Source organism: Theobroma cacao, chromosome 4, assembly GCF_053813885.1.
Source record: "Theobroma cacao isolate CCN51 chromosome 4, ASM5381388v1, whole genome shotgun sequence".
Classification (NCBI taxonomy): domain Eukaryota; kingdom Viridiplantae; phylum Streptophyta; class Magnoliopsida; order Malvales; family Malvaceae; genus Theobroma; species Theobroma cacao.
In genome coordinates, this window is record NC_142642.1 from 39684055 (window position 1) to 39706584 (window position 22530).

Here is a 22530-nt window from a genome sequence, read left to right on the forward strand (position 1 = left end):
CAGCCTCGGAATTACCTTAACCATGTAAGCGTCATGTTCCTGAGGATCTAGATAAGTTTCCACGGTCGGCACCTATTGAAACTGGTGATTATACTGGAAACCTGAAAGCAATAGCCCATCAGGAACAGCAGCTTTTGCACTCAATGCTTCGACTTAAATCATGCCTGAAGCAGTCAGAGGATGATTAGTTTGGTGCAGGTGCCTTCCATATGAAACCACGTGTAAAATTCAGGTCTAATGGGGATCAAAGCAGTAGCAGAGAGCAATTGATTGTCAATAGCAGTGTCAAAAACTCGAATGTGAATCAACTAAGTGGTTCTGCATTGTCTTGTTATGCGACTGCTGAAATTCCTGGGAACTGGTAGGTGTTCATTGCTCAATCTACACTTGCTCTCCATCCTCCTAAACCTCCTAAACCTGATTAGGAATGCAATTAAGAGCTATGAACTTGACCATTTTGTTGCAGCCTGTAATGCACGATATGAAGCTGAGGCCAGGAACAACAGCATCGACAGTACACCCGCTTCCTTCAATGTTGACATATCCGGTCCGATGCTACACGTTATGACTAGATGAAGTAAAATTGTATCTGACTTGAAGTGCTGGTTGGGTTATGTGCCTATCCATCTCTGATGCCTTAGGACCAGATAGTGAAATTGTATGTGACTTGAAGTGCTGGTTGGGTTATGTGCCTATCCATCTCTGAAGGAAGCCATCAGCATGTGATAGAAGTAAATACTAGTTGAGACGTGAGAAGTGAAAAGGGCACATACAGGAAAAAGTATAGGGAGTAATGAGACTCTATCCTATTTCATGAGTAGTTCTTAACATTCTTGCTGTCATATGACAATGTTATTATTCCGGCTTGTATACCTAGGAAAGATCAATGAAAGGGTTGACTTCATGTTTTCTACTATCTGTTTTAAATGTTATGCTCCACATTTCTAATTGGTTTCTTATTCTGATAGTTTTGGAGCTTGCTTTTGTGTATTTATTCATAATCTGCATTTTTAGGTTGATAATCCAGAATAAGGTGTTGCATCCACTCATTTGGCAAGAATGTATCAGAACTTGACAAGATACCTCTAAGCTCCAGTCAAATATCCTGGATCCAGCCAAGGAACTAGGGGAAATTCTTAATATTTGAAAATTAAGGGAAAAAAAAACAAAAGAAGCAAGAAATTTGACTATTCCACAAAAGATTCGTTGAAAGTCAGATACATGAACCATGGTTAATAACTGTCGGTATCCATTGCCAGCCATAGTTAGTTCTCTTTTTCCCAGTGCCCCATTTGGGCATTTAGCGTTGACGTAAAAGCTTTTCCAGGAATTAAAAAAAAAAAAGATCTTCAATTAGTTTGCCCACTGCCCTCTCCCAGCAAAATTTTCTTTCTTTCTTTCTTTCTTTCTTTCTTTCTTTCTTTGTACCTATGGCTATGGCGCACAGGACCTTTGAGATCAACGTCATCTCTGCAAAAGGCCTCAAAAATGTCAATCTCATCGATAAAATGGATGTGTACGCCATCGTTTCCCTCAAGGGTGATTCATCGAAGGACAAGCAGAAGACAAAAACCCCTGTAGACAAAGATTGTGGCAAAGACCCAACCTGGAATTTCCCTGTCAAGTTCACCATCGACGAGTCCTTGGCCCAGAAAAACAATCTGAACCTTAAGTTCAAGATCAAGTGCGAGCGTATTCTTGGAGACAAAGAACTTGGTCAAGTCAACGTGCCTGTTAAAGAGCTCCTGGATTCAACAAGTGAAGGCGGTTCCATGAAGTTTGTTAGTTACCAGGTAAGGAAACCCTCAGGAAAGCCTGAAGGTACCTTGAACTTTTCTTACAAGTTCGGAGACAAAGTTTCAGTGCCTGCCAAGTCAGAGAAAACCAAGGGTGATCAGCCTGTTACTGCATATCCGGCACACATGGCAGCAGGGTCCAGTTCAGCCGCCCCATATGGTGCGCCTGGACCTTATCCGCCACCACAGCCACCTGGCTACGGATACCCGCCGCAGCCTGTACCGGCGGCTTATGCTGGATACCCACCGCACGCACCACCTCCACCAGGTTATGGCTACCCACCTCCGCCTCCAGGTTATGGTTACCCTCCACCAGGGGGATATGGGTACCCACCAGTGCAACAACAGCCACCAAAGAAGAATAGCAAGTTTGGAATGGGGTTGGGAGCTGGGTTGCTTGGAGGGGCGATTGGTGGGTTGTTGATTGGAGATATGGTCTCTGATGCTGGGGCTTATGATGCTGGATATGATGCAGGGTTTGATGATGGTGGCGGTTTTGGTTTTTGATCTTTCTTTTTTGTGTGCTTTTCTATTGGGGCTTTAGCTACTACTTCCTTTGCATCTTATAACTCTTTTATATTTCTTTTTTAATGTTTTGTGGTTGTTGAAAGGGAAAAAAACAGGGAAAAAGGTGTACGATATGTCATTTCTTATTCACTTGTGAAATATGAAATGTTTAAATAAGACTTTTAAGCTTGTTATGCTTTGCAATTGGAACTTCATTTGGATTGTAGACCTTTTCTTTCCATAGCCATATATGGGGCATATCTCCATGGAAGAAGCCAAGAAGGCAATGACTGAGACTTTGATCCTCTCTTTAACGGGAGTTGAACCTCCGAGCCAGAGCTTACAAAGGTTCGAAATATTTAGATGCCATATATCAGCTTTATTCAGACGTCAGAGAACAGGGTTCATTAACAATTGGGCAACTTGGGTATCAAGGCTTTTGCCATATTTGTCAGCTTTTGCTCGTCTTTTGGATGGTATGATGGGTTGGGCAATGGCCTGATTGGGCTTGCGCTTTAATACTTTTTGTGAATCATATCGGGCATAAAACTTTCTATGATTCTTGACATGCTATTGATTATCTTGATACTCACATTACTCTCCACAATCCCTAGAAAGAGAGCCCGCAGCCAGCACATTGTGCTATCGCTACATGACTCATAGTCTGGTGAGTCAAAGCAAATGAGTTGAGAGGTTATTTAAAAATCCCAAATACATGGACTGGGACTGGACCTTGCTTTTGGACCGCTTCATCCTTAACATTTAACCATAAAGTCACCTTTGATTTTACTAGAAGCTCCTTCCAAGTTGGAGTTAAACCTGTTGTGTTATTTGTCTTGGTATTAGTCATTGTCGTTTAGAGTAAAATGGGATGGACTCAGTTAGGCACAATTGACCCTTTGTATGTTTACTTGTTTATTTAAATTTAAAATTCATCTGATTCAACCCTTTTTCTAGAAGCAACCTGTCAAAGATTCTATAAGCAAGATATTATGTATGATCATAATTTCTTTCGGAATTTTGCCCCAGCTAACCTGAAACCCCATGACAATTTGAAAGAATGCAATACGAATTATGTTGCAAAACTAGGACAGTTTATGTCTACATGGCCAACCACAATTCTTTAGTCTTTACCTGTCAAATTCTTGACATTTTTTGGCTGTAAGTATTTGTGTTGGACATATTCTACTTTCCTAAGGAAATCTCAAATGATTAATCTCAAGTTGTTTTGTCTTGAATTTGTTTCCAAAGATGCCTTCTCTAATGGGAAAGCAACAAGAATGCCGGCAGTAGTTTAATAGAAGTGAAAAGAGGGAACATATGAAGGCGATAGATCAGATAAAACCTTTCAGGCAAAGCTGTGCAGCCGTCTGTGGCCATATATACCAGCACTTCTTCTCAATTCCCCATCTTCATTTCTTGCTTCTTGCTTATAGCCAAATAGTTTATAGCCATGTCAATCAAAGTTCATGGATATGCCATGTCTACATGTACCGCACGCGTCTTGCTTTGTCTATCTGAGAAGGGCCTCGAATACGAGGTTGTTCCAGTTGATGTGGCCAACGGTGCCCACAAACAACAACCTTACTTATCTCTCAATGTAAGGCTACTAACTGAACATTTCTTCACCAGTGAAGTTACATTATAAGCTAATATTGTCTGTTTTTGTTCTTGTGTTCTATTTTCTGCTGGTAGCCATTTGGCCAAATACCTGCATTTGAGGATGGGGACGTCAAGATCTTTGGTAAGATCCATTAACCTCTTAAAATGACAAACATATGGTTTTCTTCTTGTTTATTTGTATAAAATCTTGTTGAGCCAGAATCAAGGGCAATTTCCAAGTACTTGGCACGCAAGTACAAGGACACTGGCATTGACCTCTTGGGATCAAGTAGTTTAACAGTGTCCACGATTGTGGATACATGGATGGAAGTGGAGTCTCACCAATTCAACAGTCCAATGCAAGCAATCATCCGCCAAATGATTGTCAATCCGATATTTGGAATCGCCACTGATGAGAAGATCATCGAAACCGAATTGGAGAAGCTAGGAAAAGTTCTTGATGTCTACGAGGAGAGGCTGTCTAAATGTAAATACCTTGGCGGTGACTTCTATAGCTTGGCTGATCTGCACCACATTCCCTATCTTGTTTACTTCATGAGAACTCCTAAATCATCTGTCATAACTTCTCGTCCTCATGTAAGCGCATGGTGGAACGATATTTCATCAAGGCCTGCCACGGTTAAGGTTGCAGAAACCATGAAAGTGTAGCTGGTCTCAAGGAATCTGTTACAACTACCCTGTTGCTGCTATCCATGGTCAAGAAATAAAGAATGTACGTTTTGTTTGATTTCTAGACCTCCGGGTCTCTAATAAAATAGTGTTTGGAATAAAAATTTGGGGTGTCTACTGTCTACAATTTGTAATCTTCAGACTGATCCTAAGACAAAATTGCTTCAATGAAGTTTCAGGTTAATGTAACATAATCTATCAGTTAGAAAACCTTGTCAGAAACAATAGATTCCCACACCCAAATTGGCAATAACAGGTAAAATCTCCTGACGAGTTAGGATTCAAGCAGTACTCAAGATAAAGAACAAGGGATACAACTCTGGATACTGAACATAACCATCGAAACTACAGATTGGTTTGGAGGATGGGGTGGATGAAATCTATGGCGCAAGCTTGCTGCTTCAATCTTGCAATTCAAATTCACTGGCATTGTTCTCCTTGAATCGGCAATCATTATGTCTCTTAACGATAATGCAGCGCACCTCTTCTGATCCATGATTCCGGACATATACCTCTGTCGAACATTTCCATGGGATAAACATCAAAATCCTCTTACCATAACATAATCAAAGAAATAATCAAACAAAGTAGATAAAAGCAATTTTATTTTTAAATTAAGGGAAACAAAATTGAATATCGAATTAAAATCAATTAATTAAGCTCTAAGATAACACAAAATTAACTATTGACTCGACTCTTAAATTTTCGATTCAAATTGATGTGAATCTGTAAATTTAACTGTTGGATTTAATTTGTTAAAATGAATAGAAAATTTTGTTAAATCCTAAATTAGTTTGAGAAGAATTAGTAAGTTGTTTTTTTATTTTTTTATTTTAAATTCATATTTTAATGATTTTATTAGTCAAGGTAAAAAGAAAAAATTAATTCTTAATTAGCAATATTTAATGGATCACTCACGTAATAATGGTTGATTAAATCTATTAGTCAATATTTAATGGGAGGGACTTAATTAAATATAATAAAAATATAGAGACTTAATTGATTTTTTTATATAGTTCAGGGACTTGTTTATTATTTAACAAAAAATCAGCCAAAACCCTAAAGGCAAAACCTCTCAAATTAAACAAGCGCAACAACCTCCACAAATTCGAAACGAAGCAAATATGAGACCTTTAGACGAGAAAGAAACCACCGCCGTTTTTGAAAAGATCTTCAAATTCACGGGCAACAACTTGAAGAACATAGTGGAAAACCCATCTCACGAAGGCCCCGACCAGAATCCAGGACGGTACTGCTTCAGACTCCACAAAAACAAAGTCTACTACGTCAGTGAGTCGCTGGTGAAGCGAGCCACCAACGTTGCCAGGCCCAAGTTGGCTTCTATAGGGACATGCATCGGCAAATTTACCCACGGAGGCAACTTCCATTTGACCGTAGAGTGCTTGAACCTGTTGGCCGCAAACGCGAAGCACAAAGTCTGGCTGAAACCCACCTCGGAGATGTCGTTTTTGTACGCGAATCATGTTTTAAAAGGTGGGTTAGGGAGGATAACGGAGAGTATTGCGCCTGGTGATGGGGTTGTGATTTTTTCCATGTCGGATTTGCCTTTGGGGTTTGGGATTGCAGCGAAGAGTACCCAAGATTGTAGGAAATTGGATCCTAATGCAATTGTGGTGCTCCATCAGGCTGATATTGGGGAGTATTTGAGGATGGAGAATCAGAGTGAGCAGCTAATTGAAGAGTAGTTATCAATTTTGGATTTTGAGTTTGAGTTTTGTCTTTGACTTTGGGGGTTAGTAAGTTGTTTCAATGCAAATATCTGATTGAAGCTTACTATTTCAATGTCATATGCTTTTGTACTAGCTTAAATTTATGAGTGATAGAAGGGTTATTGTTATCATTTTTACCATATTGCAATGTCTCTGTTGATTTATGTTCTGTGAAAATGTGAAAGATTTAAGCATGGACTTAATGATGTTGGTTAAATGAAACCAGAAATTGTTGCTTGTATAGTAGTTTTCTTCTTGCCACAAAGATATGAACGCCATTAGTACAAGCTTGGTAACTGCTATTGTGTGAATAAAATTTTCTGAGATAATCCTAAGATTCGATTAGAACCTTTTGTCCTTGAAGTCAAATTCATTGTTTTGGTATCAGCAATCTCAAAAAAGACCGAATTGCATTTTTATCACATGTGTATAGGTTACTATACGTTTTGATCTTTCGTTTTCAATTTAGTCTATAGAAGCTTTGAACCATACCACCTCCTGGAGTGGGGTGTGTTCCCTGTTATTGCAGCTTCTGTTCAAATCTTTGTAGAGTTTGATTTGCAAGCTTTTTTTACATTCTGCATGTTCTTATATACCATTTAAGATGACCTTAATAAGATTTAATTCATTTAAGCATGGGCTGCTTGTTCCTCAAATGTTCTCTAAGCGAACGTGATAATTGTTTCAGTGGGATCTTGTGTTTGGTTATGCTTCTTCAAGGAGAACTTCTGTATACATCACTGTTAAACAAAATAGAAAATATAAATTGTGAACTAGGATGTTTAGCAGTAAGAGGTTTACTATGTGGTACTCTCATGCATTGCATAAACATCTCTGCAGTGGGAGAGCAGTCTTGTTAGGGATATTACAAACTTGTATGCTGGGCTAATCATATGTCAAACTTAAAACACAGGGTCCATGGGGTAGGGATGTGGCTATTTTCAGGCACAAAGTGGTCAGATTCTGAGATATCCTAAGTTTCAATCAGAATCTTTTGTCCTTGAAGTCAAATTCATTGTTTTGGTATCAGCAATCTCAAACAAGACCTTCTAATTGCATTTTTATCACATGCCTAGGTTACTATATGTTTTGATCTTTCAATTTATTCTATAGAAGCTTTGAACCTTAGCACCTCCTCGAGTGGGGTGTGTTCCCTGTTATTGCAGCTTCAGTTCGAAGCTTTGTAGAGTTTTTGATCTGCATGTTCTTATATACCATTTACCATTTAACATGATCTTGATAAGATTTGATTCATTTAGGCATGGGGTGCTTGACAGCCGCCAATGTCCTCTAAGTAAACCTGATTATTGTTTCTGTGGAACCTGATTATTGTTTCTGTGGGATCTTGTGTTTGGTTATGCTTCTTCAGGGAGGACTTCTGTATACATTACTGTTAACAAAATAGAAAATATAAATTGTGAACTAGGCTGTTTAGCAGTAAGAGGTTTACGATGAGTACAGTCTCATGCTTTGCATAAACATCTGTGCAGAAAGAGAGCAGTCTTCCAAAGTTATTTGTTAAGGATATTACAAACCTGTATGGTGGGTTAACGGCGTGCCAAACTTGGAACAGGGGGCCCATGAGGGTATCGATGTGGCACGTTGGATTCGTGCTTTGTTTGCCATGTCTTTGGGTTGTGTCTGGACTTTGACAGGATCGAGTCAGACCCAAAAAGGCACCAGGTCTGAAAGTTGCGCATCCGGGGAATCGAACCCCGGTCAGTACCGTGGGACGGTACTATGATACCACTACACCAGATGCGCTTGTTGTTGGTTCAACCTTCAGTTGAAGTTTCTTTCACAGCAGAAATCGATAGGAAAGGATCAATCTGCTCTCACAGGTAGGAAAAGGAGATGTTAAATCTCAGAATAACAAAGTTTATCCTGAAAGAAATCCAAGTTGACAAGTAATGAACTTGCTCAAACTTGTTAGAGATAGATTATGAGTAAGATTAAAGAAAATATTCAGTGGCTAAGATAAAATAAAAAGAACAAGGAATCTGTAAGAGGTGAAAGAATTGAAGTCATGTAATTAGCACTAAAAAGATTCGAGATTCTAGTAAAATCCCATATTTGCATGGGGCAAAATCACTAATGTGAACGTGTTTTCATTGCTGTAAAACTAATGACGACAGTGCCATGTTTATTCTGGGCCTGGCGAAATGGTTCAATCAAAATCCTAGGCTTACCATTCCATAACAATGGATACTTTGGGCTTTTTGCCCTAGGCTTTCGTAATCAAACAAAGGTGTGAATCTTTTGGTCGGCAGGGGGAAGATGACCAGGCTCCTCCGCCCCCCGGTGGCTGTCCTCTCTAATGAAACTTTTGCCTTCCAACACAAAGTTGCTGGCCACATTTACACTATACAACATTAACACACCATCTACCATCAAGTTCAATTTAGCTTTGAGACCTTAGAATCTCAGCTCATCAACATGACTTCCCAATATGGTAATATCTTTTGATGTAAGCCAAATTCTGCCAATTGGGCTCATTAACAGCTCAATTGGCTTTGCCATTGGCTGGATCTAATCCAAACCAACTTTGCCCTACTAACCAATCTCTTTTCTTTTACCTTTGAGATTTTTAACTGAACTGGGTTGTCAGGACCACAGATCACAACATCAAAATTCATAGTAAAAGAAACTTTTAGATCCCTTTGGTGGGTAATGCCACTCTTGACCAATTGTAAAAGAAAAGTATATGTTTTTCCAAGGCAAAAAATTGTCCTAAAGATGAGATGAGAGCCACCCTGGTAACACATTTATTTTGTTTTTGAGCTTTGTTGTTACATAACAAAAAGAAACTTTGTTGTTCTCTCTTGTAAGATTAGGCCATTAACCAAGTAATAGATGGAAGCACATTTGGTTCACGGTCGGGAAGACTCATAATCAGGTTGATAATCTATGCAAAATTAGGGAGATTGACGTTTTTTGCTCATAATATTCCATGCTTAAACTATGCAAAAAAAGGCTATGTTGCATGCACAACCCTAAAGTTCTATGAATTCTAATCTTACCTTTAATTATTTTGATTTGATTTATGTCATTTCTCGAATGATTGTACACCCAATGTAACTTTTACAAATTCATTGATCTTGAATTTTATATAATTATACATTTTATCCTGTCATTTTCAAGTGAATTATGGAATATGAATCAAGGATTGCTCTCTCCTTAATTTTGTTCTTACATATATATATATAGAGGGGAATTGATCCTACATTCCAAGTGTCTTCAGTATACTTTATTCTCAAAATCAATGCAAATGGCCTAATTCCATCTTATTTTAATCAAAGTTAGGCATAATCCTAACAATAGATTATAGATAAGCAAAGCATTCTTTCCCTTAGCTTTTTATTTTATTCCCCCTTATAGCAAAAAAAAAAAAATTCCTCCTTTCTATAGACTAAAAGTTCCCACCATTGAAATATACTCCAAAACTTTAATACACCCAATGAGAGTTTAATCTCTTTGTTATATATTGAGTAGGCATTGTGGAGAGAATAGGTTCATAATGTACACCAAAGAGAGGAGGGTCCATGTACATGTAAATTTAATTTAGAAAGATACTCTATTTATGTGTGATTAAGGTGGATAATTTGCATGTTTTTTATCAGAATTTCCTTTCAAGAGAGAATTTCCCTTTTGTTTTTTATTGTAAACAAATGATCACTGAGTACGCAATTTCCTCCTTTATGCATAGTGGATTCCAGTTGCTCATCATTAGTTTTAAGACATCAAACAATCACGTTTAAGAGAAATATGTATAGTTAACAAGAGCCTCTCAACCCTTGGTTTAGTTTATTAGTTCTAAAAAAACCCAATAAAGATGGAATAATTATTCATGATTAGGGATTTGAACTTGTGTTTCATGCTATTAACGTCTTGTCGTAACTAGTAAAAGTCAAGTACATAACTTAACTTAATTATTCTCGTTCATGTTAGCATATTCTTTTTATTCAGATTAAATTAGGATATGAAGAACAACTTCATTCACACAAATTCTTATTAGATAAATTATAAATTTATGTTTTTTTCTTCAACCTTTGCGAGTATCTCACAATATTAATTCATGGCTTTGGCTACATATACTTAGCTAGTAATCTTTTGCGTTTACTTAGTACTAATGGATGTCATGTAAGTGATGATTTTACTATATGAGAGGAAATCCAACAAGCCATACTTTAGTGATTAAGATGGATGCATGCTTTTATTGAAAAAGAAGAGGTTAATATGAAAAGGCATATACATATGGGAAAAAGGGGTTGATACAGGTATCTTGTTAGGTTAAATATAGGACTCGAAATATTTTTGGCTTTGTCTAGATAGGGGACAATCACATGGGCTTGTAGTTAGTGATGATTGAGAGAGCTGAGCTTTCATTCTTTTGTGGGATCCTTCCCCTCTCCCCTCCCTTCCTTCAATGATTCTCTGCTTGGTTTAGGATTGAAAGCAAAGCATGTCTATGAAAGGTGGTCGAATTTGGGGTCTAGCTTGAAGATGTTCTTTGAATGTAACCTTTTTTTTTTTTATATCAAGAAATTAGAAAAGAGCATGGGAAAATTTTTTACATGCCAGAAGCTGATGTGGCATGTCGTCGAACCTCATGGTGGATTGGTGGGTTCTTGAGAGAATCATCCAAATCTATGTCTGCGATGGGAGAAGAGAAAAAGGAAAGGAAATGTGGGGTGGAAAATCTTTCCCTTGGACGCCCACCTCATTGTTTTGCCTCCTAGCTACGTCAGGTTCAATTTCAAGGAAATTTCTTTCCTTACTTATTCTTTCCGTGAGCAATCGATATAACACATATTTATTTTATATCTAAAAAGTAAAAAAAAAAGTTTGAATCACTCAAAATCTCATATTAATTGTGTAGAATAGTAGTATTAGATATTTAATTCTTCATATCATCTTCAACTTATTAGATTTTTTGTAACATACCAAAGTTGAGACAAAAATATCCAATGAATCAATACGAATAATACTTTGGAGGTAAATATGGATGGTGACACTATAAAGAGAACACCTGAAATTGGCTTATAGTAGGGTTGAAAAGTAAGCGTAGTCGACACTTGAAGGAAACAAATGCAGAAAAGTCGATGGTGGACCAGCAAGCAACGATTGAGAGGAATTTTGGAGGAAGGTGACAAATAAGTTATATCCAAAAAAACGAGAGAGAGAGGGAGGGGGCTAAGGAGATCTTTGTCATGTGAAGAGTGAAGGGCAATGCTGGCTTTAGTCGAAAGAGGTCTGCGTCAGGGGAGGACCATGGGGCACGAGGAGGAGGGTTGCCGACGCTAACCATTGCTGCGACCGTGATGCTGGATAAAAAAAGATTGTGTGCCCTAAAGGCCTACACTCCCATGCGTCATCGTTTGGGTTTGGTTGGGGTTAATTGGGTGCCAGAATCTAAGCCATTTGCTTTTACGGACTTTCAAGTTGTTGCTTGCTTCTCCATCGACATTCTTCCGGATTTCTGCTTTGCCTTAAGAACCATGCGTTGGAATTTTAATCCACATGACTTCTTGCAAAAAACAAATTAAGGGCATGAAAGTATTGCACTCTTTGAGGTCAAAAATGGTGAGTGCCAAGCAAATTCTCATGCCCCAACTTCGACATGTGTCTCTGACAAACTCCCACGCAGTCATTTAGGTCATTTGCTGTAAACTTAAAACCGACATTCTACTTTAGCAGACAGACTCATTGCCATTGGTATAGCTAGTAACATGAGTAATTCTAACACACCCGGAACAAATGAAGGATCAAATACTTCTTAAGACTTAAAAACCATTAAACCTAAACATGGAATCCCTTGGTCCACATAAAATCGGTGGAAGGAAAACACAGAGGCACCAGTACATAGGGAGAGCAAACAAAATTTAGGGTTCACTACCTCTGATTGATCCCTTTCAAATCAAGGTTTAGCTCCTAATATAAATAAAATTAACCATTCATGAGTCATGGCAGTGATTAAGGATAATAATGCACATAGTTTCTTAATGGTAAAATCTTTAAATTCTTTCTTTTTTTTTGGGGTTTTAAAGAAGGAATGCCTCTATTATTGATGTTCGGAGAAAAATAGTTGATAAGTCAAAACAGTTAGGCAAGTTTGGAAAAAAATCCTACAATGGGTGAAGTTCCAACGCAAAAGAACTCTTTCCCATTTCCAACAACCAGAATTGGGAATCCTTGCATTTTGGTCCCACACCCCTCACTCTCCCCGCACATTCTTTGATCATTGTACACAAAACCATTCACAAATTTTGGAAAAGGACATTAGACCTTTACAGACTCTTTCATGACCTCCCCTTTCCCCTTGTGCAAATTCTGCATGCAAAGCACATCTCTCTCTCATTTCCATATTGTTTCCTTGTAAGCACAAATATTATTTTTCTTGATACATATACAAGGAAGTTTCAAGAGAAAAAAAAAATCCAAATTAACATCTCAATTCTATTAATGAATCCGATCCTGCAGGTTCTGAAAGAGTATTAAGAGATTTTACTAATTCTCTTATTGAAATTTTCTTTGGTCCACTTGGAGTAGAGAATTCTAATTTTGCAAAATTGATGGCTATTAAGAATGCATTGCAAGTTTTTAGATCATAATCTTGAGTTGGTAAGTAATCTATTATTGTTGAATTCGATTTCAAAATGGTTAGTTTTTGAATATGTAATGACAAGTTTAAATTATGGGATAAATGGTATATCTTTAATAAAGGTATAGTGGTAATATGAAGTGGAAGTAGGGACTTACCCCGTACATCCTTTTATGTAAAAGAATATTAAAAAGAGTAAGATAATTAATGTATGTTGCAATTATTTATCCACATATAATTTTATGATTAAAATTTGTATGTTAAAAATAAGATTTATTATTTCAAAAGAATTATTTAAGACAATTACTTGTATCACAATGTATATATAGATGTACATATATATTGTGCATCTTTGTTTTGAAAAGTACATATATATATATATATATATATATATATATATATATATATATATATTGTGCATTAATAGTGGAAAATGGATATTCACGAGATTGGAGCATATTTTTTCTTAAGGAATTAAGACTAAATACAGTCCATTTACCTTGAATGGTGAGACAACATTTAGTCATGCAGCAAACAAGCATGGATATTTAGACACTTTTCTTTTCTGAACGATGCCCCTTGCAAAGCCCTGGATTCGATGATCCGTAGTGTACAAAATTTCCTGACATTTACGCCCCCAGGTACACACCAAGGTATCGTCTACCAAGTCATTTTCGTTTAGGCTTCTCCAGAACCAGTCTACATTCTCCACATTTTTCCCACAAAAACAAAAACAAAAACAAAAACAAAGATTCCCATGGTGGGGTTTAATTAAAGGCCTAAGCGAAAAAGAAACAGGGATTCCCTTCAATCCTGTTATGCCCACATCGATGGAACCCTTGGTGTCCCTAGCTAGCCAGCCCTGACCTGACCTCAATGCGTCCTTGAGACCCCTCTCAGGCTCTCTCTCTCCCCCCACCTCCCTCTTTGGGCCCCACCGTAGCTACACCTCTGCCTAAACATCCCCATACTTTCTCTCTCTCTCTCCTCCTCTGATCAGCCTATCCTTCAAGGACTCGACTCACCTATATATACCCTACAATCCCATCACCCCATGTACCCCATCGCCAAGAGAGAGTTGCTAGCTATATTTTTTCAGTCTTCAAAGTCCTTGTTTCTTTCCACCCAAGTTAGAATTTTCTTCCTGGTTCGAATGTCTGGTGTTTGGGTTTTCAAGAACGGAGTGGTTCGCCTGGTTGAGAACCCTGGGGCTGAGTCAATGGATGGAAGCCGACAGGGCTCCAACATCCGGCGCAAAGTGCTGGTGCACACCCCTTCGAACGAAGTGATCACTTCCTACGCGGTTCTAGAGCGCAAGCTATCGTCTCTTGGGTGGGAGAGGTACTACGACGACCCTGATCTTCTCCAGTTCCACAAACGCTCCACCGTCCATTTGATCTCTCTCCCCAAGGATTTCAGCAAGTTCAAGTCTATGCACATGTTCGACATCGTCGTCAAAAACCGTAACGCGTTTGAAGTTAGGGATATGTAGTACGTAGTAGTGTAGCACTTTGTGTTCATCTTCCTTCTCCTTCTCCTTCTCCTTCTTTCTTTGTTTGTGTTGAATGTGATGAGTTTGTTCTTCGAGTTTGCTATATGGGTTTTGGTCTTTAAAATGGAATATGTTGAAGGGTAAAGCCTGTGGGGTTGTGCAATTAGGTTAAGGAAGTTAATGTGCCGACGATTGTTTGCTTGGTAAGTAGCTGTGTGACTTGCTTTGTCTTCCTTCTGTACATTACTATTGTGATTATGAATGAAAATTGATGTTTCTTTGTGTGATTCACTTTCACTTTCCATTCAAAATAACATGTACAACTAATAAATTTCGTGTTTAAATCGATACAATCATAATTTAATTTCGATGTAATTTGTAATGACACGTACTCGAGTTGACCAAGTGTCAGTGTCGACATGGAACCTAGCACGACCGGCTGTCATGCAAGATTGTGAAATGGAAGAAAGTGCTTTGACAGCCAAGAAAGGTTCAAACCAATGTATTCTAAGCTTAATTATTGTATGAAGTTAATAGGAACGAAAATGTGGGTATTTGCTTTATGGCAATGAAGAGACCTAAAGGGAACTGTTAAAGAACAGAAAAGGACAAGGTTCACTTTGGGGTTTGCTTACCAACAACGTGGTAATGCCACGTGGTTGCACCCAAGTTGACAGGCCTATCCAATATGTATGGAAGGATACTGTCTTTTTCCCACTCTATGTTTTTTTTTCTCTCCATCCGAAAAGCTGACCAAATTGGCCAACTTGCGAAAGACAGTCTGGTAAGTGCCTGTGCTTGGAAACTGGAACGGAGCAGGCAAAATCAGGTAACCAATCTCGGAAAGTAAGACAAAATGTGAGCTTTGTCTTCAGGTAGAAACATTTTATCAATGTATAGTTAAACACCCAAAATAGAAACTCTTTCCGGAATTGGAATATCTAGATAGCTCAAGAAATCATGGAGAACTTTCATGGCAGATCTATATGTATGCATTGTTGCATTGTTTAAGAGTTAACCAATGGGGATGTTTAAGCTTTGATTAAGTATTTCTCAACAAGAGAAGTTTGTGTTCATGCAAAAAGAAACACAATTAGTTTGGACTCAATATAGCATGCTACTTTACTTGCCAATGTCCCAGTTCAAGCAAAGTTTAAAAAGACAAATTTTCATTGAAGAGCTTATTAGAACATGGGTTTTTAATCCCTTACTTCACAAAGAACTACTGATCTATAAATATCAATATATAAAGAAAAATTTCACTTCTTAAGATTAGATATTACCAAACTCCCAACCACATAATGTTTCTGTTTTTGTTAATCTACGTATCAGTTAAAAGATAGATACCTCCAACATCCTTGGTGCCCTGTTAATCTCCCCCAAATGAAGAGAAAGGGCTTGTTCTTGTCGTTTTTGAACCTTTTAGGGGATATAACTCGTCCAATCATGAAAACACTTGTCTAGTCAGGCCTCATTTTGATCCCATATTCTTATAAACAACAAACGTAACGACTACATTTATAAAGCTCAATGTCAAATTTGACAGAGCCCCCACATCTAAAATCTAAACCAGAGAACCATTCCAATCAATCAGAGATAGCAATTTGAGCTTAAGAATTTTGGGACCACCATTTTTGGAGCAAGGGAGCATCTGTGTTACCATTTTGACCAGCAAATTAGGGCTTGCACACGGCTGAAAACTTAACATGCTGGGTGGAGAGCAATCGGAAACATATAAAAAGGGAATGGTCTAAAATCAAAGCTTGGTACAACCTGGTGGACCAATGGCAAATTTTCTGTTTTTTTTTTCCTTTTCAATTTCCTTTGATTATTAGGACCCCCTCCTAGATTTCCAATACTCATGCCAAGTGTAGACATTTTAACAAGGACATTTGTCTTTACTCTCTACCAATGCTTACGAGCCAAGGACACAATGTGCTTTAAAAAGATATTATCATGATATTACAACAGACGTTATTGTATTATTGTTTTTTTTCGTAGTATATATAACTTTATAAATTTGAAATATTTATATGTAAAAAAGAATATTAAAGTGATTAATCTCACATATATGTTAAGAATCCACACTCACTTTCTCGAAAAGTCTTGAGCATGGAAAGATTTCCCCGGAGATATTGAATTAGTGACCCTGCATGAATATCCCGAATCTTTGGCTAAAGGCCATGAACAGTTCCAAAAAACATGTGCTCCCAAGATTTTGTAAGCATTTCTTAGCTTACTGGCACTATAAACTCGTGTGGAAACGAACTCTTATCAACACGTGTGTACATCCAGACAAAGCCGCCAAAAAGGGTCTTCAAGACTTTCTAGATTTTTGTTTCCCAGTCATGGCAATACAAGCCCATTCCTTCTTTGAATGGGCTAGCATTACGGTGTACATTGAGTAGTCACTTCCTTCACTTGAGCTGTTTTTTCTCAATTTTTAGAAGAGAGAGAGAGAGAATTGAATGAACTCATAAAGAGGGGTGATGGAGATGAGAAAGCTGCTTCTTTGATCCTATCCACAAAGGATGGGGCAAGAGAGATCCTGTTTTGTCTTCTCATGAGTTTGGTTTTGGATCAGACCACCACAGCACTTTTGTCTTGTCATTCCATGCATTGTTTCTGCATTCCTACACTCTTTTTTTAATCAAAAAGAAGGGAAGGAAGAAGAATGGAGGCTGCAACTTTGACTTTGCCATCCATTCTTCATGACCCACACCTTGGTTTTTTCATTAAAGGGTGCTATTTCCAATTATACAATATAGTCCACTGTCTTCATCTTCTTGGGTCATCAAGGTGTATAAAAGTTGATAAATCTTCACCTAAAACCAAAATAAATGGCATGGAAATCATAGTTTTACCTAGAACTCCATTTGTAGAGCCAATGATAATGACCATTGAAGGAGTAAATGGCATAATTTCAACTCTAACAAGCATGCCTAATACTTTTTAGTAGACATTATTACCTCATGTTCCTTTTATTACCAACTATGGAAAAGAATCTCTACCAGTCAAAAAAATTCTGGCGCCTACCTTGATTTTATCATCTGTTTCATGCCGGATTAGCCTAGGCATATGCAGCTAGGCCTATTAGAGATGCTGGTGCACTCGAAAGGCAAAAGTTTTATTAAAAATTTTGGTGAGGTTGGCAAGCCATGACTTTGTGGTGAACCTATGGAATAAACTAAGGGTTTAGTTCGGGGATTTATGCTGCTTTTTTGTGCTTGCAATTCTCATCATAATCATTTGGGAGAGTGGATATTATGAAGCTTGGGAAAGCAATTTCAAAAGAGCAACAGGAACACATGCTGCAGAAGAAAGCAAAAAGGGGACAAGGATGCATGTCATCATCTATGTCTTAAGTAGTCAATGTTAGGACAACGTTGGAAGAGTTGTTGCCGAAAGTGTTCGTTGATGGAACATACTCTGTTCAAATGTTTTACCAAAAAAAAAAATGAAGTTGCCATCTGTACTGACTTCTGGGTATCACCAATGGGAGGTGAGTTTTGGGTGGTGAAATAGGTCCATAGTTGCCAGAATTTCACCTGGTCTCAGTAAGCACCGGCCTGTTGGGCTTTTCAAACAAACAAAGGCATTGGAAAATCTGGCCTTAACCTTTTGAACAAGCCTATACAGTGGCAAAAACCATATCAATGTTGGGCTCGGGGTCTGTGACACGGTCACGGAGAAGACATAATGTTGGGCTCAAGGTGAATTTTACATCATCTGCATTCTAAGGTAAAATTAAGTATTTAAATATTCACATTTTTTTCAATTTATGAATTTATTTTATAAAATAAACTGTAAAATTCAATAAGTTCATAACCGATAATACCTTACAATATGGGTGTGGGTGTGGGGTGAATTCCAAAGTTTACCCAATCTCTTCACTTCCTTTCTGTTACGGTAACATGACATGATGTTTGGGTTCTACTAGTTGGAACCTTGATAATTCTCTTTGGGGGGCAGAATTATTCTTGCAAGAATTATCAGGTAGTCATTCATCATTGTATCAAAATCGTTTCTTTGTAAAGTTTTATTGCTATAAAAGAAAAAGTAAGAAGAAAGAAACAAAAAATACATTGTGCTTTTCTTCTGACAAGACAAGACCACTAAATATAATACATGAGACAGATATCTCTCTCTGTTTCTGTCTTTTGTGTTTCAATGACAGCCCTAAATCCTCCCAAGACCAACTCAAGAAGATGGTAAGAACGGCTTAGACGTGAACTGACCATCCTGCTGAATACAAGCTGTTGAGAAAGCTCATTTGTATACCACAAACTCCATAAGACAAAGGTACTACTAGTTGGTGCAATCAAATCCATGACAAACGGAAAGCCAGATTATAAGGACTAGAAGTAGCAAGATTCCGAGAACAACCAATTTTATCTTCATGTTCTGATACCACATCTTACGGCGGATTTGTGCCCCCTGCTTCCTGTATGCTTGGGCCTGGAAAAGGCAACAAGAAAAACTGCTTCATACTCGGCCTAGATAAATATAAACTACGATAGAGCTTAACCTGGAAAATGGAATTTACCTGATCACGTAGATTCTCTGTCTTGTCAGCAAGAGTCGTTAGGTTTTCCCCTCTATCAATTGCCTGAGATGCAGAACAGAGGATCGTGTAAACAATATAATGCAGCTTGATTTACCTATTAGACCTGGTCTAGAGTCAACTGACCCTTGAACAATACACTTCAAGCAAATACTATTTGACAAATAGTAATAGGTACTGTAGAATCCAGATAGAAGAAAACAAACCAAACCCTAATTAAATCAATATTCCACTAACAGAGATAGTAACCTTTGATGGCTGATACTGATTTCAACAATTACTCATCATATTGCAAGTAACTTTCACCAAGCCTTTGGATATACTAATGGCATTCACTGTATTAAACCACAGCTCAAGAGTTGTCCGGCACCCTTTTCTTCACAGCTATCCCCTATTTCAAATAATCCTCATATTACTTGAAACCTACTCACTTCATAGTTCTGTAACTTCGCTCTTTGATACCTGGTCTCTCAACATATTCACAACCATTATCAACCTAGTTGTAACTTTCAATTTCTATACATAAATTTGCCTAATTGTGCATACAAGGAAAGCATTTTCCAGAGGTGAGCACCATGCTGCTAATTATTGCATTGTAGGGACACTGGAACAACTCCATTCTTATTCTCAATTTTTGGTATTTTTATTATGTTTGTGCATGTGCATGCAAAACATAGAAAGAAAAGGGAAAGGTTGGGGAGAGGGAAACCAAAGGCATGGGATTTCAATAATGAACCATAGCACCAACCATGTCTAGAGAACCGCTGAAGGTAAGGAATGCCAAAGCACAAGACACAACAGTAGAAGCACTAACCTTGTCAATATTCTCCAACATTATACTTTTAACTTCTGAAACTTGAGCCTTCACCTTTAATAGCTTTTCAATTTCTTCAGCATGTTCAATAATATATTTCATGTGCTCTTTCATTATTGGCCTACAAATTACATAGTTTTGTTTTAACAGAAAATATTTATGAGAACAAAAAAAAATGAAATTAAAGAATACCCATCCATCAGTTGCATGGATGAACATACCCAAACTCCTTATTTAGACTTTTGGCAATAGCGGTATCTGCTTTTCCACCCCCATATCTTTTTTTGAAGTCTGCTTTCATACGTTCCAAAAAAGCAATGGAGATTTGCTTTCCCACAGAATCTTTGGCAACAACACAATAAGCTGCATATATTGAAAGGCATAAAAGTCAAGAGTATTAATTACGGAAGCAATAAAACATTAATCTCAATGAAGACAATTGAGAGTGCATCGCCTTAGGTACCGTTAAAACATCAAATAAAATGGTCAAATACTTAGTTAAGAACTGGTAGTGATAGATTGTAAAATTACTAGCACAATTGATATGCTTTCATTAATAGCGGAAAAACACTTGTTTATCTTGTCAGTTTCTGTCATCCTAAAAACACTGAAGGAACTAGAAATATCAAGATGATCATAGCAAAAGCTCAGCTTGGTACTATTTTGTAGCCTCAACTTTAAAATGCATTGTGGAATAACTGTTAAAGGGTAGGCATTAACAGGCTTGTGTTATCGGGGGCAATTTCAACATCACTCAGTAACAGCGGGAGCTGTAAGGATACCAGAAGCTCCCCTCCTCCGCATAACCCAACTGTCCAAGAAAAATCTAAAGTCTTTCATTTTGGATACCGTATTGGAAGAACTTATTACACTGGCTCCCAAAAATTTTAGAATTTAAATAGTAACCCTCCAATTTTAATTACTAATTTTTACTCACCATGTCTTTACCTTGCCCCTGATTAATCAAAGCAAGCTCTGATATTGCTCAGACATATAACAAACATATAAAAAGATATCCAACCAGAAAATAGGTCATGCAGACTTGTAGATTAGTAAGCATAATTGCAAGTGAACCTTCAAAATAATCAGTGCATCAGCCTTTTCATTTTTTCCACATTACAAGCTTCCTAGGGACCAAAGGCCCTCACCACAAGGACATGGAAACTATTCAAATTCATTAAAACAGAAAAATAAATGCAAAATATATTTAAGAACAACCAAGCCAAAGGAACAGATGGTTTTCCAATTCAGTCACCAAAATTAATTGATTATTTTCCAAGCCAGTCAATTATTTGCATAAAATGAACATGATAGACACCTTTATATTTATAAAAAAGTATCCATCTATCAGACAATTCAAATCAAGAATATAGATTTTCAATCTTTAACCTTCTTTAAAACGCCCACTGTCAAATTCAAGTTTAGGCATATACAAAGAGCACATGGTTTTCAAATATTAATCTCCCTATAGCTTCATTTAATTTGAATGAGAATTGATTGAAAGCTTCATTTATATGCTTGAGATAAATATATGATTATTATCTCATTAACAAAGATCAAACGTTTATCCAAAATCCACAACTTCTTGAGGTCTAAAAGAAATCAAATACAGAAATTTTGAGAAATGAAAAAAGATCCCTTTCCACCCAATTTTGATATTACTACTATTCAACTTTCTTTAACCAGCATCTATGAATCAAAATTAGGATCAAACAATTACTTCCGCACCATTTTCCTCAGTTTTCTCAGCAACCAAACGGAGAAAAACTAACCCATCCAATAAAAGGAAGCTAACTTTTCAATTTTTTTTAACAAAACCCACCAGCCCACATCCCATTTTACACTCTTTTAGCTAGATCCAACAACTTTAATCTCCAATTCAGCTTTTAAACTCCCACTACCCTGTTTGTTTCTAGAGAAAAAGAAGAAGAAAAAAACAGAGAAAGGAAACAAAGAAGATCAGAGTTCCAGGAATTACCATAACCATCTTCGACAAGAAAATTAAAGGTATGGTGATCACAGTTGTAAGTAAACTTGTTGTTAGAAGAAGGGAGTCTTTGCAAACACTGAGCTGCGATGGCTGGAAAATTCCCCGTGAACTCAGTGTACTCGGCTAAGATCATCGTTCCTCGAGCCACGAAGCTGTATATAAACGGTTCCTGACTCATTTTTTTCTCTTTTGAGCTAAACTGGGTTAGCTCACGAGTTGATCAGAGAGACAAAAACAGAGAGAGAGCAATAGACAAGGAGCTTGCTTGTTCTAGTTCTAACGTTAGTATTCTCTTCTTTATTTTTAAGGCCGTGTTTGGTTTCTTTCCTTGTTGCGAAGAAAGCAATTTGCTTCATATTTGGCCATTTAAAACTAAACGGTGACGTTTTGTCTTAGATTTATGGAAAATGGACTTGGCAAAACGGGATTATTGTTCTTCTTTATTTGATAGTAAAAGCAAAGAATGATTATTAGTGTGGGAAAAGGATTACAGACTTGGGAAAGAGTCTAAGACAGGGATTCTGCCATGGCGGCGATTTATTTATTTAAAAAAATAAATAAATTATGTGGAAATTAATAAAATAGTTGCAAGTTGACTGTTTTTGGACCCACAAATTAATTTGTGGAGCTAAAAATAATGAAATATTTAAATAAATTAAACAAAAGCATGCAATCGGTATGTAGCTTACGAATGGTACGTCTTTCTAGATTTTGTAGAACTATTTTATTAGGTCGAGAACATGT

At 37.4% G+C, this 22530-nt stretch overlaps 5 protein-coding genes and 1 non-coding gene across 6 annotated transcripts; 4 read left to right on the top strand and 2 right to left on the bottom strand.

The window, feature by feature from the left end:
• Positions 1–1330: 1330 nt before the first annotated feature.
• On the top strand, positions 1331–2507 carry LOC18603486 (protein SRC2-like). Its single transcript, XM_007035498.3, has one exon. The coding sequence runs from the start codon at positions 1431–1433 to the stop codon at positions 2301–2303; it is 873 nt and encodes a 290-aa protein (XP_007035560.3). The 5' UTR covers positions 1331–1430; the 3' UTR covers positions 2304–2507.
• Positions 2508–2649: 142 nt separating this feature from the next.
• On the top strand, positions 2650–4789 carry LOC18603487 (glutathione S-transferase F13-like). The gene is made up of 3 exons (XM_007035499.3): positions 2650–3903; positions 3999–4047; positions 4126–4789. Exons 1-3 carry the CDS (start codon positions 3757–3759, stop codon positions 4572–4574), a joined length of 645 nt encoding a protein of 214 aa, XP_007035561.3. The 5' UTR covers positions 2650–3756; the 3' UTR covers positions 4575–4789.
• Positions 4790–5671: 882 nt separating this feature from the next.
• On the top strand, positions 5672–6566 carry LOC18603488 (RNA binding protein). Its single transcript, XM_007035500.3, has one exon. The coding sequence runs from the start codon at positions 5720–5722 to the stop codon at positions 6299–6301; it is 582 nt and encodes a 193-aa protein (XP_007035562.1). The 5' UTR covers positions 5672–5719; the 3' UTR covers positions 6302–6566.
• Positions 6567–8018: 1452 nt separating this feature from the next.
• TRNAG-CCC (transfer RNA glycine (anticodon CCC)) lies at positions 8019–8089 on the bottom strand. The gene has a single exon. It is a non-coding gene; the product is annotated as a tRNA-Gly (tRNA).
• Positions 8090–13960: 5871 nt separating this feature from the next.
• Positions 13961–14709, top strand: LOC18603489 (flowering-promoting factor 1-like protein 1). Its single transcript, XM_018119274.2, has one exon. It carries the CDS (start codon positions 13981–13983, stop codon positions 14416–14418), a length of 438 nt encoding a protein of 145 aa, XP_017974763.1. The 5' UTR covers positions 13961–13980; the 3' UTR covers positions 14419–14709.
• A 3719-nt stretch (positions 14710–18428) lies between these two features.
• VAMP724 (vesicle-associated membrane protein 724) lies at positions 18429–22132 on the bottom strand. Its single transcript, XM_007035503.3, has 5 exons — positions 21775–22132; positions 20018–20159; positions 19797–19917; positions 18965–19027; positions 18429–18876 (listed from the first exon to the last, which is right to left on the bottom strand). The coding sequence occupies exons 1-5, from the start codon at positions 21962–21964 to the stop codon at positions 18727–18729; spliced, it is 666 nt and encodes a 221-aa protein (XP_007035565.1). The 5' UTR covers positions 21965–22132; the 3' UTR covers positions 18429–18726.
• Positions 22133–22530: the final 398 nt, after the last annotated feature.

Bases quoted from the DNA above. Each gene is read 5' to 3' on its own strand.
- LOC18603486 (XM_007035498.3), top strand. From the start codon at position 1,431: ATGGCTATGGCGCACAGGACCTTTGAGATCAACGTCATCTCTGCAAAA.
- LOC18603487 (XM_007035499.3), top strand. From the start codon at position 3,757: ATGTCAATCAAAGTTCATGGATATGCCATGTCTACATGTACCGCACGC. The intron at 3,904-3,998 runs GTAAGGCTACTA...TTCTGCTGGTAG, and splicing joins AACCTTACTTATCTCTCAAT to CCATTTGGCCAAATACCTGC. The intron at 4,048-4,125 runs GTAAGATCCATT...TTGTTGAGCCAG, and splicing joins TGGGGACGTCAAGATCTTTG to AATCAAGGGCAATTTCCAAG.
- LOC18603488 (XM_007035500.3), top strand. From the start codon at position 5,720: ATGAGACCTTTAGACGAGAAAGAAACCACCGCCGTTTTTGAAAAGATC.
- LOC18603489 (XM_018119274.2), top strand. From the start codon at position 13,981: ATGTACCCCATCGCCAAGAGAGAGTTGCTAGCTATATTTTTTCAGTCT.
- VAMP724 (XM_007035503.3), bottom strand. From the start codon at position 21,964: ATGAGTCAGGAACCGTTTATATACAGCTTCGTGGCTCGAGGAACGATG. The intron at 20,160-21,774 runs GTAATTCCTGGA...CAATATATGCAG, and splicing joins TCTTGTCGAAGATGGTTATG to CTTATTGTGTTGTTGCCAAA. The intron at 19,028-19,796 runs GTTAGTGCTTCT...TCTGCATCTCAG, and splicing joins TGTTGGAGAATATTGACAAG to GCAATTGATAGAGGGGAAAA.